A 21,354-nucleotide genomic window follows, 5' to 3' on the forward strand; every position below is an offset into this window, starting at 1 on the left:
GTCAGTTCCACTTGAAACTATAGTTCACCGGTTACTTTATGTGCTAAACGTGAAATGTTTTATTTTGTAATGGGAAGTAATAGTTGTACATTCCGATTGGGAAATGCTTAATGGTTGTGTTTTGTATTCTTACGATTGGGACCTAACGGTTTATTATGTCAGAGTTTATGGACTTCTTATCCTTTAGTATTATGCTGTGTGTGACTGCTCTTTCCATCGCCCTATGCAGTGGAGTAGTGGTGCCTGGAGAATGTGTAGCTTAAAGAGTTTTCACTCTGAAAATCACACTTTTTTAATAATACAAACATGATGCTTAAAGTCAACAACAATGCTTAAACCACATCAATCTGATTGGGTGGGGCAGTCAGGGCCTGCCTCCCCAGTGGGCCTCTGTCCACCCAGGCCCATCCATGTCTACGCCCCCGATGCAAACTACGCATGATGACAATTGCGCATCACAAATAGTCTACTAACCAACACTTCGGACTAAACTTTTTGAATACCTGGTTTGCATACCCATTGTTGCTTTAGTCAGCTGGTATATAAGTTCAAACATCTTTCCTACCCAACTGGCTACCGATGTCATTCTTCTGTGAACAGCTCCATGCCAAAACCAGTTCAGAGCTGCACTCTTGCTGCCTGCAGATGATATTCCGCTGAAACTAGGGGAATATATTGTGTAGGCTACTTTGTCCAAGATTTCCCTATTGTACTACATAATTGATAAGTCGTATACCTTCACTACACTACTTTGATACGCATCAGTGGGGATTAAGAAGTGAGTATACGCAATGCCCGCCGAGACAAGAAGAGACACTCAATGTGGTCACAAGACCGGACTGGTCTCAGGTACTGAGAAATAAGGTAGGCCACTTGATTTCAACATCTGAACAAAGTGGACAGGCTAACATGCTTTTCAAACAGTTGAAGACAGACAGAAGGGTGTGTTCATAACAATTCGACCTTGTTAGCTAGTAAATAAATCCAAGTTGGCTAAACCTGAAATATAAAGATTAGCTGGCAAATCACTAGCTCGTGGGCTTTAGCGATTGTTGATGAGACATCTTAATGTTCTATAGTCTAATACCTGCTACAAGTTAGACATTATTAGTGGATGTGCATTATGCATGGATCTAGTTAAGTTTAACAAAAAAGGGCATTTTAATAGACAGACGTGAAAGCCAGATCAGTGATTATTGCAACAAAACAAAGCAGGTTGAACTATTTGGATTCAATTATTAGGTACTTTATGGTTATGGAAGGCTTTTATTTCATCTAGATATAACATCTAGATTATGACTGACTGTTTGAAATGCAGTGTATTTGACCTTTAATTATACAACAATGCTTATTTAGAGGAACCCCCCCCCCCAAAAAAAAATAGAGATCTACAGTATATCGTGAATCACCCATAAATTAGATTTTCTTTGTAAGCCATATCACCCAGCACCACTATGTGTTTACACTTCATATCTGTTTCTGTCTCAGTGAGTGTGTCTCAGTCAGTGTGTGTGTGTGTGTGTGTGTTTATCAGTCGGATATGAGAGGTTTTGGGAGCTTCCTGGACTCTCTGTTCTTGGTGGGGAGGAGAAAGGACCCAGAGTACAGAGAGGAAGCGTGTGTACGGTGCACGTCATGGCACCGTCGCACAGCTCCCGTCAGCAGGGCTGAGAGATCTCGGACTCCCTAAACATGATTAAGTTACACACTTATCATACACTGCCCTCATAACATTACCATCTTCTCTCTTTACTTAAAAGAAGGTCTTTTAAGGGAGTATGCGAGGACACTTGTTCGGTTAGCTGAGTTCGGCTAGGCGTCAGCCGAATTGAAGCATGCTGACGCCTTAAGGTCTGATCTCTGACAGACAGCTGAAGCACAAGGGTCAGCTTGAGGTCATTGACCCGCCTCCTCTCCCTCGCTTGTCACTGTTCCCAGACCAGTTTATAGAAATACAAAAACACACAGTTTACCGTAACTAGTTGTTTGGCTTTAATGTTAAAGCCATTCTGTCATTACTGACCCCTTTTTACATTTAACCCATAGGGAGGCCAGGATGGCTATTATGCCATTTTATCAAGGAATTAGTCTGATGTTCCATTATATAGTCATTCAGCCACTCAACACCCTTGGACAGCTCATCCTTTCAGCTCAACCCCTTAGTTCACTAGTGATTATGTTTCTTCATGTTAAACGTTGACCTTGGTGGGGTTGAGGTCAGCACTGTAAATGCTGTATGTTCTAATATACAGACTAGTAACTGACCCCAGAGAGATTTCTTGCCATGCTAGGGTAGCAGTCTAGCTACCGTATTTCATTCAACTACTAACCGACACTTCTTCATGTATAACTCAACCAGAGTAAATGCTGTAACTAAAATGGTATTTAATATGTACCTCAGGCCTAAATATAAAATAGGCTACGATTATAGCTTCCACAGCAGTATTGGTAGATTAGGAATATGGTCATGGTCAGTGATAACTAAGGAGAGAGAGAACAGTAGTAGTTTCTAAGAGATGTGGATGAGCCTGGGATGAGCTAATGGTTGACGCTAGCAGACAGGAGGACTGGGTTGGTGTGGTAATGCGCTGATTAACAGCCACACACCCCCAACTAACACACACACACACACAAAATCAGATTAGACTACAGTCACTGTAAATACGCTAAACTAAGCATTTGAGACTAGGGGGCTTTGGGAATCCTGGCTCAGGGACACTAAGCCCTTCCTGAAACAGTTGAATTCATTGTGAAATGGTGTGAGTAAACAACATCTTTAGTAACAATGCATCTTTATCCATTTTAGAGCTTGTGTAAAGGAGTTAAGAACGTAAACTCACTCCACAGCAGCTTGGAATGTCGCCGGTGGAGCTATCGAACGGCTGGTATGTTGTCAAGGTCGGGTGGTTACGTGTGCATGGTTACGTGTGTTTGTGAGCAGAGGATCACTGGTTCGAGTCGGGGTGTGATGACAGGGGCAGTGGAGGAAGCTTTAATGTGAGCAGCACACTGACATCCATTTCACTTGAAACAGAAAATGTAAAGTGATAAACTCAACATCATTCTCATTGTTATTCTTGAGGTTGTGGCTGAAAGTGACAACGGATGTCAATCAATTCTAAACTGATCTGTGTCTTCCTGTGTCGACCCCCCCACCCCCCACCCACGTGTACCACCGCGGAGCGTGAAGAACACAGCGAAAACACATGCTCATATAACGTACACACAACCTCTTGCGCTCTATAAATGTCTCTCAACATGTCGGTAAATGACCCCTCTGTGATCAGTCAGCTCCCTACTGAACATATGCAGATCGACAGGTCTAATTACGGTTGAATGGACGGATCGGACTGGTGGCTGGTCCCATGCAGCTCTGGGAGGAAGCAACATCTTTATCTTCCACTTCCTCTTTCCACAGGCACACTATCAGTTCCCCTCGGCCTGAACTAGGAACACTACAACATGAGACACTCCCACTGTCTTAACCAGAAAGACTGGTAAGAGAGGAGAGACAATACAACTCTGGCATCCATGAAGGTCCTTGCATCAATAACGGTCTATGAATTTGAGAATTGTTACATTTTTACATTTTTCCAGCCAGATCTCCATTCCAAACACACTCCCATCTCATGCCTCAGAGGGAGTGGGCCTGAGACCTCTCTATCATCTATTATCTCCATTCCAAACACACTCCCATCTCATGCCTGCCGTAAACTCCCTCTATAATCAGATTATTTTATGCAAAATCTGACAAGGGGGATAACTAGGGCTGACTACTGTCACTTTATCACAATCATGTCTCTCCGCCCTTGGCCAGTCTGTCCGTGCCTGTAGATTAACTTGTATCACCTCACCTTTAACTGGTTTGTTATAGATTAGCTTCAATATGTTTACAGATCAAGCCGGAGCCTAGGATGGTTCTGGTGGATTGAATATTTTTCCTATTTGAGGTTATCGCGAGTGTTGAAATGAGTTGTTCTAATTTAAGTAGCCGTCAGCCCTGGCCTGTATCACTTTACATTAATACTACAACATTACTGCAGTGAAACATGATACTTCACTTTCCCTGGTGGTGTCACACAGAGCTATGTTGAAACACTAGTCTGCCATGCAGTCAGGTAGCACTCCCTACATAACGGCCCTTTGTCTTTCTAAAGTGAGAGAGGAGGGTGATAGAGCTTGAGTTGAGGTTACCTGTATATTAGCTAAAAAAACTAATTGTTTTTGTGATTGAAACATGGTATGGTGGGGTATGCAAAATTGGTCAATTTATGCACCTCTAGCTCCTGATTGTTTTGGCATTCAGGTCCAAACAGTTACTTCCCGAACACTCCTACCATGGGCAAGGTTTTGTTCAAATCGAAAGGGGTGCAGTCAGAAACTGACTGAAATCATATGCAACGTCCCCTTAGTAAGCAGGTTCAACAGTCCTGACAGCAGGGCCATGAGCCATCATGTAGGCTACTGATGAGTGGGTGGGAAGGGGGCAGACAGTACCTGCCAGGGAGAGGTTAGCGAAGTCACACTAGGTCGGACTCCACACCACAGGGAAGTCTCTCACATAACCATGAAGCTAGCCTCGACTCCGGCCGTTCTAGGAATACGGTGGAATGTCTGGAAGTGCAAGAATACTGTAGACTAGAGAGCTAGCATCAATGTAGGCTAAGGTCCCAACAGTAATCACCATTATTAACCTAGCCAGTATGCTAACAGTCAGACAACTGTATAGCAGCAACAAAGTAGGTGTGTTTAGGTACCTTCTAAACCTTCACTGACTGACTCAGCAATTTACAAGAGCTACAAATGTTGAACTCTTTCATTTTGAGGAATGAAGTAACAAACTGTGGATTATCTATAAGAAGGCTTATAGGCTAGTCGTGAGAATCTGCGCGAGAACGATGATAGACAGTTTTTGTGTCGAGAAAAAGTGTTGGCCTGGATCAGACAGTGTGGGAAAGTGGGACGGGTGGGTAAAGTAAGATGGGAAACTCCTATTCAAATGGAGTTATGGATGTTGGGAAGAAAGGTGCAGGGGGGAATGGAGGATTGGTCTTGAGCTGGAGGATGAGTGGAATTTGCTGAAGTGGGAGCCTGGGAGGCTGCTGCGCTGCACTGCAGGGGTGGAGGATGGAGTGGGTAGTGGAGATTGGAGAAGAGGAGGGATTTCTCCCTGCCTATAGCTTGGCTAAATGTAGCCTGGAGTCTGGCACAGAACAGAGCCGCCGTCTCCTCTCTCCCACGCCCCCACCATAGCTGGGGGTAGTAACTCCCCCTTGGGGTCTGCTGTTCATAAACTGCAGCCTAATCTGGAGTGGACTCAGTAAAGATAATCTTGGTTCAGAGCCGCTGGCCACATATTTACAAGCCTTGTTTAATTGGCTCTTATCCAGACGTGGAATTATGATGATAGTTCACAGCGGTAAATGTATGTTTGACGCTTTAGCCTACTCTCCCCTGCTAAACTCTACTCACACTGACTCACTAAGGTCAACACACTCACACAGTCGAGCTGGCCAAGTAAGAGTGCTGTCTGAAACACTACATAGTATGTTGTTGGCCGATACTAAAAAATAAACTGAATGTAAAAGGCAAGAAGAGGTGCAAGATAGAATAGGCCTATATGTATTATTGATAATCACATTCTCAAACCAAGCTTAGTTCACTGCTTGTATTTTTTATTTTAATGTTATTTTTTTATTTAACTAGGTGGGTCGGTTAAGAACAAATTCTTATTTACTATTACGACATAACCCAGCCAAACCCTAACCGGGCGATGCTGGGCGAATTGTGCGCCACCCTAAAGGACTCCCAATCACAGCCGGATGTGATACAGCCTGGAATCGAACCAGGGACTGTAGTGTCGCCTCTAGCACTGAGATGCAGCGCCTTAAACCTCTGCGCCACTCGGGAGGCAGGCTACATATTGGGCTAGGTAGGCTACATCTTGTAATCGTATTAGCTAGTTCCCACACCAATATAGTAGTACTGTTTTGAACTGGTAGAGGAAGTCTTGATTTAAAGAAAGGATTATTCGGGTCTGGATTCAGGCAGGGTTTAAACGAGCTGCATTCTTTAGAGCTCATTGCAGTGGGTCAAGACAGAGGAGGAGCATGCCAGGTCTCTTTGAGTGGGGACAGGGCAGGAGTAGCTAGAGGTGAACAGAGGACCTCAGCCTTTGATACCATCCAGACCACCACAGTCATCAGTGTGTCATTGGAGTCTGTGTGGGAGAAGATACAGATGAACACACAGAGATGAGTTTGTGTAACAGATACTGCTAGTCCTGCTTCCTTACCTCCTAGTCATCACAGTGACAGACGGATTACCTCATTAGGCCAACCCATTACCCCCTCAGTCGTCAATGACACCATTCACTGACACAGGCTAATGCATAACATAACCCACTACTACAGCAATAAGACGTCTCTAGCTGACCATAACATGACATGTTTTAGCTCATATTCAGGAAGTGACTAAGACTGGACTAATTTTCACTAATGGATTGTAATGGTTATAATAACACTTCCTCTACGGCAGGTATTCCCAAACTGGGGTACGCCCAATGCCGTCAGGGGTACGCTCAATAAACATGTGATTCACATAAAAATAATCATTTTGAATTTTATTCCCCCCACATTTTCAAACGGTACATTTCGATTTTCCAACAGGGCTATACATTTTTGACTTGCCTGAGAAGCCTCGTTTCAGTGCCAAAAATAAAATGAAACAATCTAGTGTTCAGAGAAATAACAACAATGTCAAATACAGGTAGCCAAGTCAAATAATTAACATTCAATCACATTAACCGTTACTCTCTCGTGGAAAACCTTCAGTCTTGCGCAGACATTTAGAAACAAAACAGGCCAATCTGAAAAAAAAAAGCCTCAGGAGTTTTTTGAGCGAGAATTAAGACTTTGGAGTAGTAAGACACGTATAAACTGCAACAGATACCTTTCATAAGAAGGTGCTAGAAGTGTCTTATATGGTGAGCTACCGAGTGGCTAGAACAGGCAAGCCCCATACTATTGTGGAGGACTTAATTCTTCCTGCTGCAGAGGATATAGCTGGGACAATGCTGGGGGAAAAGGCCAAACAAACTATATAGACAATGCCTTCATCAAACAACACTTTCACGACGCATCAGTGACATGGCAGGAGATGTTTTGAAACAACTACTGGTTTGCATACAAGCCAGTGAATTATATGCGTTACAGCTGGATGAGTCAACAGATGTGGCGGGCCTGGCACAGCTCCTGGTGTATGTCCGTTACGTTTATGGGGGTGTCAATTAAGGAAGACATCCTCTTCTGCAAACCAGGACAACAGGAGAGGATATTTTTTAAGTACTGGACAGCTTTGTGACATCAAATGGACTTTGGTGGTCAAGATGTGTTGGTTTCTGTACTGATGGCACAAAAGCCATGACAGGGAGACATAGTGGAGTGGTAACGCACGTGCAAGCATTTGCTCCCGATGCCACGAATACACTGCAGCATCCACCGAAAAGTTCTTGCTGCCAAGGGAATGCCTGACAGCTTGAAAGATGTTTTGGACACTACAGTGAAAATGGTTCACTTTGTTAAAGCAAGGCCACTGAACTCTCGTGTATTTTCGGCATTATGCAATGATATGGGCAGCGACCATGTAACGGTTTTTACAACATACCAGTGCACTGGTTATCAAGGAGCAAAGTACGGTCACATTTTTTAATAGAGAGACGAGCTTAAAGTTGTCTTTACTGGCCATAATTTTCACTTGTCTGACCGCTTGCATGACGACAAGTTTCTCACACGACTGGCCTATGTGGGTGATGTTTTTTCCTCACCCGAATGATCTGAATCTAGGATTACAGGGACTCTCCGCAACTAGATTCAATGTGCAGGACAAAATTGAGGCTATGATTAATAAGTTGGAGCTCTTTTCTGTTTGCATTAACAAGGACAACACACAGGTCTTTCCATCACTGTATGATGTTTTTTTGTCCTGCCTCCAGTCCACTTACCAATATCTCAACAAGAGAGCCTCAAGGATATTGCAGCAAGCGGTTCTGTGAAAATTGAATTTAATCAGAAGCCACTGACAGATTTCTGGATAGGGCTGCGCTCAGTTTCTTGCCTTGCTATATCTCGCTATTAAGACACTGATGCCCTTTGCAACCATGTACCTATGTGAGAGTGGATTCTTGGACCTCACTAGCATTAAAACTAAATACAGGCACAGACTGTGTTTGGAAAATGATTTAAGACTGAGACTCTCTCCAATACAACCCAACATTGCAGAGTTATGTGCATCCTTTAAAGCACACCCTTCTCATTAAACTGTGGTGAGTTATTCACAATTTTTGATGAACAAATAAGGTTTTATATGTAAGATGGCTAAATGAAGAGCAAAATTATTTATTATTATATTATTATGTGTGCCCTTGTCCTATAAGAGCTCTGTCACTTCCCACGAGCTGGGTTGTAACAAAAACTCACTCATTCTTATGTTTAATAAATGTATATATAGTATAGTGTGTGTGGCAAGCTTACAATGATGGCAAAAAACAACATTTGAGAGTGTGCTGACCCTGGTGCTAGAGGGGGTACGCAGCTGGAGGTTGAATTTTTGAAGGGGTCCGGAACCACTGCTCTAAGGTATAGTTCAATGTTATTCAGTTGTTGTTACACAGTTGCTATAGGCTACAGTTGGTATAAGCCTATGAAATGATAGCCTCAAACTAATAAATGTCTAACAGACCTTGATGTAGAGCTTATTACAGCCAACTGAACTTTTCTTTACCTTTGAAACCACACCCATTCAGTGTTTTCATACCCTTTGTTCTGGCTTTCCTCTAGAGAGTTGAATTAAGGGGTCCACACACACACACACACACACACACACACACAGCTCTGAGACAAACACAAATTATAAGGATCAGTGGGAGGGTGGGAGGGTTTCCTGAGGACTGTGAATTCTCACAAACAAAGTAACGGAAAATCAGTCCATAGGGATTTAGACAGACACAACTTTGTTGAAATCAACCACTGGATTCCTGAAAAGTATCCCAGAGGCAGCGACATAGCCTGCACTCGAAAGATGTAAACAATTGTTGAAATGACCACCAATAACTAGATTCCTAAACATTTCCCCCAGGGACATAGGCTACACATACCAGAGACAGTACTGATACTGTACAAAACTATGCCCCCTATCAAAAACCAGCCCTAAATCCCATGACATATCCATGAAATTGAATAAACCCAGTAACAGACCATACGTCCACAGGGATTTAGAAAGATATCAAGCACCATGGGATTCCTTTACACATACCACCCACCACACAGTCCAGTACCGTATCAAACTATGTTGCCCACTATCAAAAATCAGCTCTGGCTAAACCCATGAGCTTGTTTTATATTTAGAAAGTGACCAACTGCTTAGGAAATGTTCAGTGCTCTCCACACCCTGTCCAAACAATCCACAGTCTAACGACCACATCCAGAGAGCCTAGCCCACTGTTATAAAGAGAGACCGAGAGACGGGGGGGGGTGAAGAAAGAGGGAGGGAGAGATGGAGAGAGATTGAAGAGAGAGGACACTGGGAGAATGAGGACAAGATTAGAATGCTCAAACGTTACTGAGAGACTAAATATAGATTTATCCAAAGTCAAACAGCTTGTTTGAAGTTGCTTCTCATTTCATAATCATACACAGGTAGACCGACAGAATCTGGTCTTTTTCATCAAATTGACACCATTAATCAAGTTGTTTATTTTTATCATAACACTCCAACTTGATCTCACGAGCGTAGGTCAAATACCACAGACAATGAGTTGAAAAGAGATGATATGTACCTGTAGCAAAAAGTCAGTCAGTAGGCCAATGTCGGTAGGCCTAGTGGTTAGACTATTAACCGAAAGGTTGCAAGTTCGAATTCCCGAGCTGACAAGGTACAAATCTGTCGTTCTGCCCCTGAACAGGCAGTTAACCCACTGTTCCTAGGCCGTCATTGAAAATAAACATTTGTTCAAAACTGACTTGCCTAGTAAAATAAAGGCCAATGTCGGGTAGGCCGTGTGTGTGTGTGTGTGTGTGTGTGTGTGTGTGTGTGTGTGTGTGTGTGTGTGTGTGTGTGTGTGTGTGTGTGTGTGTGTGTGTGTGTGTGTGTGTGTGTGTGTGTGTGTGTGTGTGTGTGTGTGTGTGTGTGTGTGTGTGTGTGTGTGTGTGTGTGTAACAGTGACTCGCATATGGCAGCCAAGCGGTTCGTTAGACTGACAGTGTGAAACAGTGTCAACAAACCATTCTGCTTTGGCTGTACAAGCAGGGCACAGGAGAAGAGAAGAGAAAGAGAACGGACAAACACAAATATGCCTGCCTTACTGAGTCCTACATGGAGCCTCTAAAGGGGCCCTACTTCAGCATAGCTTTTGTGAAGTGGTGTCAAAGAGTGGCTTGTTTTCCCCCTGCTCAGCCATGAAAGTGAATTTGTCTCGCCAGGTTTATTTGGTCCTATATTTAGTGAGAACAGCATTCTCCAACATCACCAACAGTCACATGGTTGCCATGGATAACATGGGGCTGGAGGGGAAGATTCCAGACTCCAGAACAAGAACATCGGTTAGCACATTCTGACAACAGGATTGGGTTCATTCGGCACCAATTGGAACAAAACAGACTGGATCAGGGAGGGACTAACTGGAGTTGTCCAATAAGAAGCACTGGTTTTAAGGGTCCGTTGCACGTTTCGTTAGTGTGTCATAATGAACACAACCCAGGCAAAGACACCAAGGCTGTAGAGCAGTGTTCCTGTCTCTAGGCCCTTGAGAGAGTCACAAGTCCAGGCTTTTACTCTAGCCTAGCACTAAAACACCTGATTCAACTGATCATAATCTTGATCAGTTCAATGTAAGTTAGTTGTGTAGGCTAAATACTGGGTTGGAATAAAACCCTGCACACCCTGTAGCTCTCAAGGACCAAGCGTGAGGAATACTGCTCTAGTCTATAAAGACATTGTCACACTGATCCTCCCATCTCAGAGCTCTAAATCAGAGAAAGTGACAGTTGTATTTTAGTACCAACGCCTATCTTCTCTGCTGCTTCAGCGTGATGATAGAGTTGTAACTTGTAACGACTGGGTGTGAGTGAGTGACTGGCATGTGGTGGTTATAGTGGTGGTAGGTGTTAGCACATGTCTATGAGAACCTGGTGGGCCTCTGACAAAGGCTGGCTGACTGACTCCCAGGCAGTTTAGTAAAGCAGCTCTGTGCAACCCATCCTGTACAACAGAGCTGCTTCAGCAGCACAACACCGCCACGGATCCTCGCTTTCAGGTTTGTCAGGTGACATGAACTACAAGTGCCTTGGCTTGTTGTTGTGACTTGAGAGTAATCTTGGAAACCCAGAACTAAAATCTTTCGGAGTTGCATCAGATGCTCCATTAAGTTCTGTGGGCAGACGTGTTAGAAAAGATACTCGAACGAGGAGCTGAAGCAGGACTGTAGCTCCACCCCGCTCTCTCTGATGGGCCAACTGTTGCCTCCCCTTCCGAAAGATGCGGTCACCTGCGAAGTCGTGATTTGTCCAAATGATCAGTGCTGAAAAATAAGGGCACCAGAGAAGGAAAAAAAAATGTCCTTGTCAGTCATCACATCCAATTTACGTTACGTGTGTCTGTCCTTGAGAAATGAACTTGAGTGAATCACCCAACTTCTCAAGGCCCCCTATAACCACCCGTCATAGCTCTATGAATCATAACTTTAATGTGAAAGAGGTGCATCCCACTCACAGTAACACAAACAGCCCTACGGTGACTGGAGCACTGAACAGGTTCTCTTACTCTGCTATGCTGTGACGAGAGCGTTGCCCTGAAGGGGAGGACGCTGATCTTAATTGCATTGAGTAATGCCCCTAATGCTAACTTCATGCATGGTTTAACAGTGAGAATATATATAGATCATGTCCGGGGCTCTAAATTATAATTTTTCATTGGTAGCACTGGTGCTCCTACCTTTAAAAGTTAGGAGCACCACATGAAATTTAGGAGCACCAGAAAATAAGACATTAAATTGATTGAGACACAGCCTATATTGGACCTGAATTAATTAGAGCTACTTTCAAAGCACATGTTGTGCCCTATAAACAAATATGTAACACCGTAAACACACAAATTTATTATAAAAGTTTAAATGTTGATACAAAATACCCATCAATGAACTTACATTTTTGGAAGATCAGGTTTCGACATTGTGCAAAAGCACTATAGTCCAATTGAGATGCATTACATTGCAAATTGCACACAGTCTTTAGATTTATGATGATCATTGATCTCCCTTTTACTTTCTTCATGTGCCCCCAAATGTTTGCATATTACTGGTCAAGTTAGTGTAACAGTATAAGCTTCAGTCCCTCTCCTTGCCACTACCTGGGCTTCAACCAGGGACCCTCTGCACACATAGACAACTGACACCCACGAAGCATCGTTACCCATCACGGCCCTTGCGCGCACCACCGCTAACTAGCCAGCCATTTCACATCGGTTACATTAGCAGGTTGTTAGCTAGCTAGCCAATGGGGGAACATAGTTGGACAATGTAAACAAGTGGTTGACCACTTTGAGATGCGAGTAGCTTTAGAACTGCCCACAACATGGTTTATGAATGTAAAATGTGGTCCCGGCCTTCCGCTATGGTGCCGGTCATATGGGTCAGAACTTTGCCTTGGTTGGGCTAGAAGCAAGCCGTTTTCGCTGTAGTAATGGTGCAACCACTTGTTTCTTTAGGGCACTCGGAAACAATGGTACAGCGCGAAAACTTATGAATACAATTATTATCTGGGAGAATTTTTGTTCATAGTCGCAGTGCTCCCAAAATAAAACTCCTGGTTGCACAGCAAATTATTTAGTTGCATATGCGACCAAATTGGTCACACTTTAGAGCCTTGACCATGTCTGTAAACATGTCAAAAGTCATGCTTTTGTCGGTATGATTTAAGCCAAGAGACAATATCTCCTGTCTGAGTCAGCATTTGGAGCAGGCCTCATATTCTGTACATTTTCACCCTTAACTCAAAAGACAACATGCCAGTGTACAATAGCGAAGGTGCATAAAGATGACGGCCCTCATGCACTCACCACAAATTCCTATGTTCGCCTGTATTGTACATTGCTCTCGTTACTCTTTTTTTGTATGGTCATTAGTAAACATGATCCCATTTTTAGCTTGAAGACGCAGACAATTACAAAACCAAGTAGATTTTGCTGATTTATCGGAACACTGAACCATATTGCGCGGCGTCACTGGATGGTGCTAAAACAACGACGTCATATTTGAATTCAGCTAATCTTCATGCGCGTTCGCCATTAGGTTAAAATGGTGACTTATAATACAAGTTAGTAACGATATTGGGATGCGAGCACTGTTCTACAGGGTCATAAAAAAACATTTCTTATGGGATTCATTCAGGTAATACTCAACTATCTACCCTCACTCTTTCTACCCTCTCTCCTCCTACCCTCTCTCCTCCTACCCTCTCTCCTTTCATGCCAACTGAACACGACAGGTCGTTGCCACATACGCCTCAACTCTTAACTGTGAAGTAGACTGACAGACACACACACACAGACACACACAGACACACACCTACACACACCTAACTCCTGGGACAGAGGCCGAGTGGTGACAGCCTTGTCTCCTGGTGTTTAATGAGACCATGTGAATTATTCATTCAGCCCTGAAGGAGTGAAGGGAACACAGCCCTTGGTCCATCCTAAAGGAGAACCATGGGATGGGAGACATCATTAACTATTCACAGCCCACAAGCTGTTTGGACTAAATCGTTATATAGCCTAGCCTAACAAATAATGAGTTAAGGAGATGCTGCCCTGCGCTCTATTCTCCATTAGACTTGGCGCAAAACAGAAGTCACAGATGCAGCCTGAATACAACAACTGGCTGTCAATTTGATATAGGCTAGCCCAATTCAATATGGTATGAATTGGAAGAGAAAGCTCTACTGTATTGCCTATGTACTCACAACAAGTGCTTGGTCCAAAAAGCTCTACTGTAAAAGTAGACTGAGAGCAAGTGCTTGTTCCAAACAAACATCTGGTACAAGAAGTCTCAGTGTATCATGGCCAGTGGATTCTAAAGCCCCTAGAGAGGAGAGGGATGATTGGCTGAGATTCAAGCTAGATGTACTTGCGTGGCTCAGCTTTAAAGCCCATGTTCCCGTTCCTGGCCGGACTCAAACTCTCCCTTCTCCACCATACGTGCAACAACAACACAAAGGCTCATCAGCTGTTCTAAAACAAGCGGAAGGAAGTGTCTGTCAGTCACAAGCTTGTCATCTCTCTCAACTGAATCGCTCTAGGCCCTGGCAGGCATGCACACAGAACAGCATGCTACTTTACTGTAGGCTCAATCCCATCCACGTTGTCCACAGTTCAGTTCAGACAACTTAGTATTTCTTAGGAAAACAGCAGCTACTCTTCCTGGGGTCCACGTAAAACATTAGATTAATAGGCAAGCATAGCACAAGGGCAGAACTACATACATTTAAAATGAGAAATGCACACTTTCATACATTTATGCATTTGCATTCCATGCATCGTGTACTCATTACAGCAACACTGTAGTCATTCATTTCCCCATATATTGCTATCCTTTGCTCTACCGCTACAGTTGCTTTGTCTAAGCAGGTCCTGATATCTTAATCTCACAGCACCGGTTGTTCTGTAAACAGCAGAGAGAATCTCAGGAGGGCAGGAACCATCTGTGTCTTTGGTTCAATATCATGTGACTCAGACGCAAGTGCAACACACGAAAACGCAATAATGTTGGGGGGGTGGTGGGGGTTCACCGAAGTTGTTAACTGCTGCTCAGTTCCCCTGGCATGAACAGAGGCACATATCATATGGAGTTGCACCTCATTTTCACCCCTACCATGTTCCCCTGGTGTGAATGCGGCAACAACGAGAAGGAAGGGGACATTAAAGGCCCTATGCAGTCAAACAGGATTTTCCTGTGTTTTATATATATTTCCACACTATGAGGTTGGAATAATACTGTGAAGTGGTGAAAATGACTTCTGTTCAAACAGATGGTGTTAGAAAACACCTACCAGAAAAAAGGTCAGAAAAGGTTATTAGAAATACAAGGCCCCTCCCAAATAATAGCAACATATTTTGTTTGGAAGAATTTTCTTGGCCTTCTGTAAGAAACATTGCCTTGTGCCTAAAAATACCATTTACCCCAAATCCCACATATCTTTAAGATACAGTGCCTTCAGAAAGTATTCACACCCCTTCACCTTTTGTTGTGTAACAAAGTGGGATTCGAAATTGATTTAATTGTCCACACAAAATACTCTAATCTCAGAGTGGAAGAAAAATTGTAACAAATAAAAATAAATGTATATCTTAATTAGAACAGTGCTAGAGGAGTCACTACAGACACCCTGGTTCGAATCCAGGCTGTATCACAAGTGGCCGTGATTGGGATTCCACAGGGCGGCGCACAATTGGCCCAGCGTTGTCCGGGTGTGGCCGTCATTCTAAATAAGAATTTGTTATTAACTGACTTGACAAATAAAGGTTAAATAAATAAATAATAAGGATTCAACCCCCTGTGTCAATACATGTTAGAATCACCTTTGGCAGCGATTACAGCTGTGAGTCTTTCTCGGCAAGACTCTAAGAGCTTTCCACTTGTGATTGTGCAACATTTGCACATTATTCTTTTAAAAATTCTTCAAGCTCTGTAAAATTGGTTGCTGATCATTGCTAAACAACCATTTTCAGGGATTCTCGTAGATTTTAAAGCAAATTTAAGTCACAACTAACTCGGCCAATCAGGAACATTCACTGTCGTCTTAGTAAGCAACTCCAGTGTAAATTTGGCCTTGTGTTTTAGGTTATTGTCCTCCTGAAAGTTGAATTTAACTCCCAGTGTCTGGTGGAAAGCAGACAACCAGGTTATCCTCTAGTATTTTGCCTGTGCTTAGCTCCATTCCGTTTATTTTTTAAATTCAGAAACACTCCCCAGTCCTTAATGATTACAAGCATACCCATAACATGAGGCAGCCACCACTATGCTTGACAATATGTAGAGTGATACTCATCAATGTGTTGTATTTGCCCAAAACATAGCACTTTGTATTCAGGACAAAAAGGTAATTGCTTTGCCACATTTTTGCAGTATTACTTTACTACCTTGTTGCAAACAGGATGCATGTTTTTGAATATGTTTTATTCTGTGCAGGCTTCCTTCTTTTCATTATGTTGTTGATCCATCCTCAGTTCTCCTATCACAGCCATTAAACTCTGTAATTCTTTTAATGTCACCATTGGCCTCTGAGCTGTTTCCTTCCTCTCCGGGCACTGAGTTAGGAAGGACGCCAGTATCTTTGTAGTGAATGGAAGTATTGATACACCATCCAAACTGTAAAGAATAACTTCACCATGCTCAAAGGGATATTCAATGTATGCTTTTTTGTTGTTGTTGTCTGCTACCAATAGGTGCCCTTCTTTGCGAGGCATTGGAAAACCTCCCTGGTCTTTGTGGTCGAATCTGTGTTTGAAATTCACTGCTCGACTGAAGGACCTTACAGCTAACTGTATACGTGAGGGTAGTCATTAAAAAATAATGTTAAACACTCCTGAGTGGGGTTCCCAAGTGGCGCAGCGGTCTAAGGCGGTGTTTTTACTGAAATCAGTTTTATTCATGAGTTATTAAGTGATTAAAACTGGAAATTCTACTATCAAATCAATTGGCTACAATGGGAAATCATAGTAGTCACACACAACAGTTGGGTTGACAAGTTTGGACAGCACAGTAGAGTATAGTAAAGTACACAGAGCACACTAAAGTAGAGTACACTATAATATACTGTATTGTACTATACTCTACTCTGCTGTACTGAATTCTACTCTACTGTCCAAACTTGTGAAACATAGACGTCTATGATTGGCTCAGATGTAGTCCGGTCAGGACAAACCTAATTTGGTCGTGTTTGGGAGCAGAGGTCATTAAAATAATAGCCAGTGAGAAGCATATCCAAATATGCAAGGTGGATGTTGCATGTTTTGTGTACCTATTTAGGATACATCACCATGAAGACAATGACATTCATTTCCAGAATGATGCATTTATGTGTAGTACAGATCAGGGACCCACAATGTAAATCAACTTCACTTCAATAACCAAAATACATTTTCAAGGTGCCATGTCATAGATGACACCCCATTGTCTCTGCAGACATCTTTGAATAACAATTCAGAGCACAGAGTTATTGGAAAAAGTGGACACAACCACAACCAGCAAATTTCTAAAAGTAGTCCTTCTCCATTGGTTTGTTAAACTTTGAGATCAATGGTTTTTGTTTGGCAAACATTTTAAGGGAACATTCTGAGTCTCAGCACAATTCTGTTACTGTGGAATTTCCCTTTTTAGACCAATAAGAATGAGATCCAAACCTCTCTGCTAATAACAGCTAGTTCAGTTTTTCCCTCCCCACTCAGAACCCTCCCAGAGTCCATCAAAATCCTAGCTTGAGAAATTGCTCTTTGCTAAGAAGCTATTTTTGTTTCTTTTTGACCACTAACTGAAAACAATTGTTACCCAGAAATTATTTGACATGGAGATAAAAATGGCTGCATTGGACCTTGAAGGACCTGCCTTATTCTTGTTCTCCATCATCTCCTATCTACAGTGCTGTCACTAATGGGTGCAGGGCACGACATCATCATACTGTATTGTATAGACGCCCATGCACACCTGCCCACACACTCATGCCACAATGTTCCAGAAAACACTCAATAAGATTTTTTTTTTTTTACGGTTTCCTATCGAACAATATGAAAGCAGCAACCGAAAAAAAGAAAAAAAAATCAAATATCAAAAACACCCCGAATAATCTATCATTCATAAGTAAACTCAGTGAACCCTTGCTGACGAAAGCAAATACCTCTGAAAGCAGGAAACAGCCAAATGCTTCTGTAAACTAAGGACGGAAGGACATTTCTCAACTCTCAATGAGGAGAAACTGCCGTTAGTTACCTAGGAAAGGTGAGTCACGTCTAGTCACTCCTGGCTGAACGCTAACACAACAACACGGAGGGCTTTGAACACACACAGTACACTACAGTACATCATCCTCCGAACTATGTCCAACCCCTCCCCTCCCTTTTGTATAAGAGCAGCTCATTTCTACTGCAGCATGCAAAATCTGCATCCCAAATGGCACCCTATTCCCTATACAGTGCACTACCCAGGTCAAAAATAGTGCACTATAAAGGGAATAGGGTGTCAATTGGGACACAGATAAAGAGTTTAGTTGAATGGCCTACTAAATGCCACCATGGCCGTGACCAGCTGAATGAGGCGCATTGTGTCCTCACTGGTCACTGGGGGCTTTGCTCACACACACACACACACACACACACACACACACACACACACACACACACACACACACAGAACTGGATTGTTATTTAAGAGGCCACTTGGCTTGCCTCTGTTCTCATCTAAGCAACCCAACAACAGGCATTTCCGCTCCGACTCGGTTCTGTGGTGGTGTTTGTTATGAGCCGGGCTGGCAGGGGACAAAATATGGTTGTGTATGTCACTCTTTTTTAGACGCTTGTCCCTTGAAGCACAATCCAGCATAGCTTAGCTACTGTCACAGGGGTGGTGTGTGTCACACAGGCTCGCCTACTGAATCTGGGCTAGGGTGGTCATTCAAGGGGCTGCATCTAAAAAGAGTCTGGATGGAATAAGTCATGTGAAACGTGTTAATGACATCGAGTCTCTACTTCCAACTTTGTTACCATGTTATCACTCCTTTATTACACGATCTGAAGGGCTATCTTTCTAATGATCAATCACAATCCATAAATCAGTTGGTTAGGTGATGGAGCGAGCAAGCTTCTCCAGCTGAATGCATTCAGCCCAGGGATGTTTTCAGTGAAGTGTAACGGTCAGATTGAACGTTGCAGATAGGCTAGAGCTGACACGCTTCAAACCCTCTACCTGGCCGACATTCATATCTGTTGCACTACTCAATGGCTTATATTTTATATGTAAACATTCTGAAACGTTGCACCCTCCTGAACAGACCCCAGGGGCACGTTGCGCAGGGCACAACATTGTGTAACGTGCAGATAGAATGTTAAGTAGAACAAACTTGTTTCTCTGACATGTAGAATAAGGAATCATGTCAACTATATTCATGACATTTCTATTGGTAACGTTCCACAATATCTGACTTCTGAACGTTGCCCTGGTGTCAGGGAGGAGACCCGGGCTGCGTTCAGTTCGGTTCAACGTTTCCTATGTCGCGTGGCAGTTTGTACTGAATGACTCATTACTCTAAAACAGTGGGAGCCATTCTTCCTCCCGTTTGGTGCGTGCGATGTGGCCTCATCAATATGGGTGTGACCATTAGAAGTTGCAGCACACCACCATAATCAGGCCCTTCTTCAATCAACTGGTGGTTTAGTACAGTACCGATTCCGTTGAATTAAATGTTTAACACCATTCTGTCATTTCCTGTGTTGCAGCTTTTTTGAGATGGGAGGGAAGGGGGTGGGCATGTGCCACATGTGCACACACACAAACACATCCCCACCCCAACAAACACAGCTCAAGTTAATATTGAGTGTGCCTCAGCAAACAATGGAGCCTAAATGTCATTGGTGTCCAAAGGTTACCCTATCTGGTCAAGCCATGCAGAGGACCGTATAATGTCACATCCTGTCATGTGCTATGAGGTTGACATACCAACATAGTATAGCCTAGACTGGCTACAGGTGCATTTATGATATGTGATGACTATCAGTACTCATGTTTCATTTCAATGATGTTGTCGTTAGTCATCTCCAATTCTTCCAATCACAAACCCACACATTGAGTCGCAGGTTGTGCAATGCAGAATTAACCAACTGAAAACCCAACATTACACTAGGAAATCCACTGACTTACTGGTTATTGACGCCAACCCTGAACTGATGGTCAAGAAGAACCATGATTGCTAAAGACAAAGGCTTTGGCTGAAACCAAGCTGTCATAGCCAGATGACTCTGACAAGTTTGGCTTTGACATTAAATCACAACCGAAATAGTATTAGTATTTATCTGCATAGTTATTTACAGATGAATCAATGGCTTTACATATAAAATAGCTATGAAACGATTGAACCTAGATTGAACGTAGACAAGTGCGAGACGGTCACAGACTAGAGAGCCCATGGCCACAGGGGTTGAGCCATTCTCTTTCTGCTGTCTGTCAATGCAATGCTAGCAGAAAAGGGTTGCTAGCTGGCCAGACATTGGCAGAACACGATTGTGTATGGCTATAATACACTCAAATGTTACAATTTGCCTTATATACTCAAAGAGATACATAATACATAGCGCTAATTTGATAGCCGCAACTGGTGTCTATCTATCTAGCGTAACTACATGAGGTGAATTTGAATTCACTACTCTAGCTTGCTGGCCTCATCCCCTCGTCGCCCTCCTTACCTTCCGATAGCTCCAATTCCAACTCTGCCAAATGGTCTCGAAGCTCTTTCGGTATACCAGAGAAATCCACGCCACGGTCTGCCATGACTTAAAACGAAGTGTGGTTGAAGTAAAACGAAGTGTGCTCTAAAGTAAAAACGAAATCTATTCTGGGTTAAAATACCAGCATCAAGACACAAAACATGAATTTGAAAAGAAGAGACAATCCATTCTCCGCCATAATGGGGAGAGCTCACCAATGGCAATGAGCCGTCACGTGATCTCTCACATACAAGCGGCCAGGCTGCACCCAAAACAGGGTGTATGGATCGAGTCATACAGCTTGTGCTCCCTCTTGTGGTGCTCTAGAGATAGTACAACTGTGCACAATGGATTACAAAAGAATCATTTGATAGTGAGTCCTAAATTAGCATTAAGGTAGATTTGTAAATGTACAGTTGAACTCGACTTCATTTGTATGACACCAGATGACCTGACACGTGGTCTACCATCTCAAATAATTATCTGTGTGAATCATAGACTGTATAAGATTTGCAAATCAACTCAAACTTTATTTGTCACATGCGCCAAATACAAGTGTCGACATTACTGTGAAATGCTTACTTACAAGCCCTTAACCAACAGTGCAGTTCAAGAAGAGTTAAGAAAATATTTACCAAATAAACTAAAAGTAAAAAATTATAAAAAGTAACACAATAACATAACAATAATGGGGCTATATACAGGGGGTACCGCTACTGAGTCAGTGTGCGAGGGTACAGGTTAGTTGAGGTAATTTGTACCTGTTGATAGGTGAAGTGACTATGCATAGATAAACAGCGAGTACGGGGGGGTTCAATGTAAATAGTCCGGTGG

General features: G+C 42.9%; 1 protein-coding gene across 2 annotated transcripts in view; it reads right to left on the reverse strand.

Moving 5' to 3' along the window:
- Positions 1-20,743, reverse strand: part of dip2ba (disco-interacting protein 2 homolog Ba) — an 83,031-nt gene extending 62,288 nt beyond the window's left edge. For both annotated transcript variants that reach the window (XM_046366177.1, XM_046366176.1), the window contains exon 1: positions 20,500-20,743. In XM_046366177.1, the coding sequence (XP_046222133.1) occupies positions 20,500-20,584 (85 nt within the window). In that variant the 5' untranslated portion in view covers positions 20,585-20,743. The remainder of the gene's footprint in view (positions 1-20,499) is intronic.
- Positions 20,744-21,354: the final 611 nt, after the last annotated feature.

Source organism: Oncorhynchus gorbuscha, linkage group LG10, assembly GCF_021184085.1.
Source record: "Oncorhynchus gorbuscha isolate QuinsamMale2020 ecotype Even-year linkage group LG10, OgorEven_v1.0, whole genome shotgun sequence".
NCBI lineage: Eukaryota > Metazoa > Chordata > Actinopteri > Salmoniformes > Salmonidae > Oncorhynchus > Oncorhynchus gorbuscha.